The sequence below is a fragment of the Gavialis gangeticus genome, unplaced genomic scaffold (genome assembly GCF_001723915.1).
Source record: "Gavialis gangeticus isolate Ggan-Ray unplaced genomic scaffold, GavGan_comp1, whole genome shotgun sequence".
Classification (NCBI taxonomy): Eukaryota; Metazoa; Chordata; order Crocodylia; family Gavialidae; genus Gavialis; species Gavialis gangeticus.
Window position 1 is genome coordinate 1,054,732 of NW_017729007.1, and position 6,571 is coordinate 1,061,302.

General features: G+C 42.7%; 1 protein-coding gene across 2 annotated transcripts in view; it reads left to right on the forward strand.

Moving 5' to 3' along the window:
- Window positions 1-6,571, forward strand: part of EPB41L4B (erythrocyte membrane protein band 4.1 like 4B) — a 236,630-nt gene that overhangs the window by 95,771 nt on the left and 134,288 nt on the right. For both annotated transcript variants that reach the window (XM_019509253.1, XM_019509255.1), the window contains exon 15: window positions 1,521-1,705. In XM_019509253.1, coding sequence (XP_019364798.1) covers window positions 1,521-1,705 — 185 coding nt within the window. The remainder of the gene's footprint in view (window positions 1-1,520; window positions 1,706-6,571) is intronic.

A 6,571-nucleotide genomic window follows, 5' to 3' on the forward strand; every position in this document is an offset into this window, starting at 1 on the left:
GCAGAGCCCCACTCCCAGTGTTGATGCGGGTGCGGCAGCACTGGGAGTGGGGGCTATGCCCTGCTGCTGCTTGCCCCCTTCCACCCACAGTGAGCCACACCTGCTTCACTTGCCACCCACCTTCCTGGTTGGGCAAGCAGCAGCAGGGCATAGACCCTGCTCCCAGTGCTGCCGTGCCCGCATCCCGCACCGCCCGCTGTGGCTGGGCAGCTTGTCCAGCTGTAGCTCCAATCCCTCCCTCCCCCATGCCTCTTCCCTCCCCCCTTCGCCTACCACAACAGACTTACCAGCTGGAGGCAGCTGTGTCCAGCATGGTGAGGTCTGCTGCCTCTTTAGTCTATGGCTGAATCTCCAAATTGGCCAAACCTTTTCTGAATCAATTCAGAGGCTTATAATTTGATTCAGGGCTTTTAATTAGTCTCCCAATTCGATTTGGATTTGGAGATTCAGTCACCGAATCAGGCCAAATCTCCTCTGAATCAAATTGGCTACCAAAGCCCTAGTGTGAAGTAGTTCTGAGGCTATTCTTTGGGTTGCCCTCTCCGCAAGTCAAACCTGACTGAAAAGGAATGGTGTTTTTTTTATAACTTATACACAGTTCCAGAGATATGAAATTAATTCCTACGTGATTGACTTTTTTATGTTCTCTAAGAGCCCTATTCCAGACCTTAGTCCAGTGACTCTCAACCCGTTTCCCCAGCCAGCTGGGTAGGCAGTGCCCAGTCTGACCATGAGCTGGATGGTGGTTCCAATCCAGTGCCCAGGGCCAGTGCAGGGGCCACCATCAGGCTATGCAGAGGGGCCCAGGGGGCAGCCCAATAAGGGCTTGGCCCTGCAGGGTGGGAAGGGGACTTCACCTGGCCCCATGGAGCTGGGGGGAACATGATGCCACCCCACAGGGAAAAGGAGATGTAAGAGGATTCCCAAATCCCCAGAGGGAAAAGAGGATTCCCAAACCCCACCAGCCTTATGGGGGTAAGGTGGCATGGCCCAGCTCTGACCTGGCCCTGTGGGGGGAAGGGGCACAAGCCTCGTTCCAGCTGAACATGCAGAGCTTGGGTCTGGTAATTTGGCAGTGGGGAGGGTGGCTGTAGTAATGGCCACTGATCCCCTGCTGCCAAATTTCTTGACCCATGGGAAGCCCCACAGGCCAGATGTGATGGTTCTGTGGACCTCATTTGGCCTGTAGGCTGGAGGTTGAGCACCCCTGCCTTAGATGACTTAAATTGAATCACTGTATGTATGTTCTTAAAGCCTGTTAAAGTAGAAACTTATGCAAAAAAACAGTCTCTTTAACCTGCTTCATTTTTCCTTTGCTCTGTATACAAGGCTCCCATCACTAAAAATGCAAAAAGTATGTTCCAGATTTTTAATAACTAAGTCTGTTTACAATCACTTGTAAACTTTTTCCATTAAAAACCTACATGTTTTTCCTCAGAAAAGCTGTGTATTAGTTCCCAAAAGGCACAAATGTTGAATCATTGCAGTCGATTCTAACATGAACTGAATTTGTTTCACAGTTATCCATTGAACAACACGGATCTTCGACCATTCAACATTGAAGAAAATGGTGGAACACCATTTACCACAAAAATGTCAGGAAGGCACCACCATCACCACCACCACCATCACCACCACCATTCAAACTATGGAGTAGTTGCTCCTGACAGCAAAGATATGGTTTCTGGAGTTTCAAATCCGAACAGTAAGTTTAATTCAATGGGTTTTCAATAGTTGCTTTGATTTTATATTAATCTTGGACAAGGGAACAAAGATCATTGTGGGAAGGGAATTAATGTATTTCCTCAAGAAATTGCAGATTTCCTGTGATTATTGTTAAATTCTACCAGTACATTCAAATGAATAAGGACTAGCAATTTTCTGGCTCTGCTGCTAAATATGTTATTATAGTATTTGGCATTGGATTTCAATTCCATAACTGGTAAAATTGCAAGCGTACCACAGATAATCAGTCCCTAGCCACTTGGCAAAGCCTATATTGCTCTAATATTATTCATTTATTTAGAATCACAGGCACATCTTCTGCCCTTTTCCCTGTCTTGGTGGTCATAGAATCATAGAAAAATCAAGGTGTAGGGGACCTCAGGAGGTCATCTGGTGCAACCCTCTGTTTAAGGCAGAATCATCCCTGTCTAAGCCATCCATGGCAAATACTTGTCTAAACTACTGTTAAAAAAATTCAGTGATGGAGATTCAGCTACCTTTCTACATAAACTCTTCCAGTGCTTAACCATCTTCATACTCGGACAGCTCTTTCTAATGTGCGATCTAAATCTCCCATTTTGCAGTTTAAGCTCACTATTCATCCTTTTCTCTGTGGACATGGAACAATTGATTACCACTGTCTTTATAATAACACTTTTTATGTCTTGAAGGCTCTTAACTCTGTCTCCTCTTTAGGGATTAGCACATTTTTTCAAAGGGTTATAACTTGACCAAATAGAAGTGGATTTTCATAAGAACAGCAAAAGGCAAATCTCTAACAACAAAGTAGCCCAGCTTCTCTCCCACCAAATATCAAGTCCCTCTCCAAAGGATGGAGATGTTGAAACTCTTTTACTTTTTTTTCAAATGGGCAAACTATTAATGTTTCCTTGGTTTCGTTCTCTGAAGCAGAATGTTTGATTTTGACCTTTTTTGGTAAAACTTAGGGGAAAATGTCAGCTTGAGAAAAATTGTATGGACAATTTCAGCTGGAAGAGTAAAGCTGGCAAAGATAAAGGCAGATGAAAATAAAGTCTTTAATGGGAAGTGTCAAACAACTGTGTGGAAGCACAGCCTGTGGGCTGTACTACTGACTCCGCAACTAATAATGTACACGCGTCTCATTGTGTATCGACTTTATATTATCAGAAAACTCATTTTTAAAAACCCAACAGCTTTGTTTTCAGTCCTTCATCTAAAGCAGGCTTGTCCAACACGCAGCCTGCAGGCCACCATGCGGCCCCCCAAGCCGTTTTCTGAGGCCCACGGCGCTGCGATGGGAAATGAAAGTAAACACGGTTTACTTTCGTTCCCACCCCTTGTCCCTCCCCCCACCCCTCAGCAGCTTCCTAATGGCTGCTGAAGGGCTGGGGAAGGGACAAGGTTCTCACATGCACCACGTCAGCTTGACATTACCGACACGGTGCGTGTGGGAAGAGGAGTAGCCATGTTGCCTCTCAAGACAAGATGAACCCGGCCAGAGCAGCAGGGGCTCAGCTGCACTTCCCCTACCCACACTGGTCAGTCCCAAGTGGCACACGGCTCTGCCACCGCTTCTGCTGGTCAGGCTCCTCCCGTCCCCAGCAGCACATAGGAACCCGGCTTCCTGTGATACCACTTCCTGTGAGGTCTTTGAATATGGCTCACCGGCCCACTGGGTGATAAAAAGTTCATGATCCGGCCAAAAGGTTGGACACCCCTGATCTAAAGAGAAAAAAGATGAAAATTTTAAGGCAGAAACTTACAGAGTGAATGGTGAGGTTTGCTTATTAAATATAAATTCTGCAGTAAGCTGCAAATCCTTTTACTGAAGCTATAAATGCAGTTTGGTTATTAGCTTACAGGAGGGCTCCCTTGGGACTGCTGTGCTTTTATGTTTAATTTGTTGCATGCTGCGCTTCAGCTTATCTATAGATACAGCTCTACTATGCTGCGATGGAGGAAGGGTTTAAATGGTCACGACTGTAGCCTTTTAGTGCAGTGTGTTGATAGCAGTCCTGTGATATGTGACTGGATACTCAAACCCTGTTCCTGTTTAATGATGTGTTTGTTTTTCAAGTCAGGAACATAACATGAACAACCCCATTATGTAGTCACTTGATAAATTATTCCAGACTTTGCAATGAAAAGCCAAAAATATGGTTGGATAAAATAAATATTAGAAAAAATTTCAAACCTGCCTAAGTACAACTTATTTCACTTACCTTTTGACCCATCCACAGCTCTAGTGAGTTGAAAAAGTACCCTAGGTGTAGACAGATGGCTGGGACTCTGAAGGCAAAAGGAGAGTTCGTTATGGCCGGCTCTTGGCATCTAGCTTATTGCCTCATGGTTATTATGTCTGATGGCTTAATGTAAGTTGACACAGAGAATAGTTTTTCTGACTGTTTCACCAGATAGATAGCAGAATTGTTTGCAGCGATAGCTGGACATCTGTAGAGTTGGAATATTTCTTGTGAAACGAATCTGAATGGAAAGTGATTGCCTTTTAGTATGATATAGCATCAATGGGTATTTCTGGAACTTCTAATACAAGTATCTGACAGATGCAGGGCAAGTAGCGGCTGAAATAGAGAAAGCATAGAGAGCTTAGATACAATAAGCAACACGATGCAGAGTACTGAAAAACAGAAGCAACATCCTAACACGGTTGGTATAGGAAAACCTACAAAGTTCTTAGTAATTCGCTAGGGTCCCATAGCAGGCATTTTTTATGTTCCTGATAGGTGAAGGGAGAAAAGATGTTGTTCTGATATGAAATATGGCAGGTCTGTAGGTAAAATTCTTTATTCTTTTGAGAGGAGAAAAAGTATTAAGATAAACACAATGTTGTAGCTCTGAACTGTTCTTTATTTTAGTGACTCATAAGTAGGGATCCTGGTTTTCTCTGATTTAAAAAAAAAAAATCCCCAATTTTTGGATTTAAAAAAGTAACCTGAAATCCACGTTTCCATTATTAAAATGAGACACCACTATATATATATATTTATATGTTAGCAGTGTTTCATTTTAATCATGGAAAAATGTGTGTGGGGTTACTTTTTTTAATCCAAAAATTGGGGGTTTTTTTAAATCGGAGAAAACCAGAATCCCTGCTCATAAGCCTGGAAAAGCACAAAAGCAAAAACCAGGAATAATTCATATTTATTACTAAATGACTATAAGTCAACACTGAGAGGGTTAGGCTTCAGCCTATTAATATTTCCAGTCGTTCAGTTCAAGTAGATAGCTGAACAAAAATACAACAGTGTTTCCAGAAAGGTTTCTCTCATGGTATTTCTTATTCCAACCTTTGTGACTGCTGACTTTCCCTGAAATACAGCCGACTTTCCCTGAAACCCCCTTATTTTTCTGTGCCTTGAATCTGCAGGGGCTGCTGCCCTTTCTTTGCTAGGTTCAGTGTATGTGAACTCAATCCTGTGCCTAGAGTTGAGTTAAGCTTTTATCCAAAAATTCAGATGCATATACCTAGATTGACCCCGGACTGAAATCATCAATACCTCTTCCATTTCATGTAGTTCCAAAGAAAATACAGAATTCGATTATCCTACCTTGTGGGATATGAGAAGTGGGGACACCCCACGTTTTCTTTAAACATTTGTAAATAGTTCAGTGAATCTAAAGAGTTCTTACAGAAAACATACCTATTCAAAACTTGCCTGGTTTTCAGATTCTCACTGTTATGGTTAATTCAGTTACAAACGTGTCACTCAGCTACTGTGAAACAAATCATCCATTTTAATAAGCTTTGTGATGGCAATTCAACAGAAATATTCATTATTAAACTATTCACCTGCTCAATGATGGCTATGTTTGAAAAGTGTGGCTTTACTCTAAAGGGTGACTGTATAAAGATCAGACATTCTTGCATTGAAAATCTATTCCTCGTGTGTATTCAGAATCACATCTGCTGGCCTCAGTGACAAAAAATAAGCTTTTGCTGCGTGAAACAGTTGTTAGCCCCACAGAGCCAACACAGATCAAAGAAAGGGAGGCCAGCCTCTATTCCTATTTGTGTGTGCCATTTGCCAAAAGCTTGCACCTGTACAAACTTGCTGACAGCAGCTGAGGCTGTACCTGGATCCATCTTTTGAAGACAGTGAAGTTGCACAGGCATCAAAGATGACATAAATCACCCTGCAGAATCCTTATTAGTGAAGCTGGTAAGTGAGAGGGAAAGAACCAGGCTTGGTTCTCAGATCACAGACTAAGCTTGCAGATTTGCAGTTAGAAAAATCATGTTTACATCCAAACTGAGTGCCCTTGGTAGAGAAGTCATTGAGCAACAATATATAGAGAATATCATTGTACAATTTTAGTTCATTTTAGAGTAGAGCTATTCTTTATCTAGATTTGGTTTAGTCAATACCTATATAATGAGAGCACTTCTGCTATCAGAATTAACACTGATGCTATAAAGATGTGGATTCATAGATCACATTTAGTTTTTATTGGGTTTTTGTGTACGTATGAGCTAGATGAATGGTGAAAACTAGGCCAAATTAATTTTATGAGTTGTGGAAGTTTTAAAAATAAAAAAAGCCTACCTTAAAGAACAATTTCTACACCACAACAGATTTAAACATATTTAAAGCACATTTAACTTATGCATGAGTGAATCCAGGGTCTCATAAAGGGGATGCAGGAGCAGCAACCAGCACTGCAACGGTGTCTGTACCCAACAGGCAACGTGTAGCGGGTCATGGGGGTGGGGACCTGCACCCCCTGAGAGTGCTGAGTACGCCCGCCCCAACAGCAAGTGCTTCAGCTGGTAGGGGGCACAGAAAGAGCTGGTGCCCCCCTCCCCCAAAATTGGCACTGTTGTGCCACATGCAGAAGTGCTGGC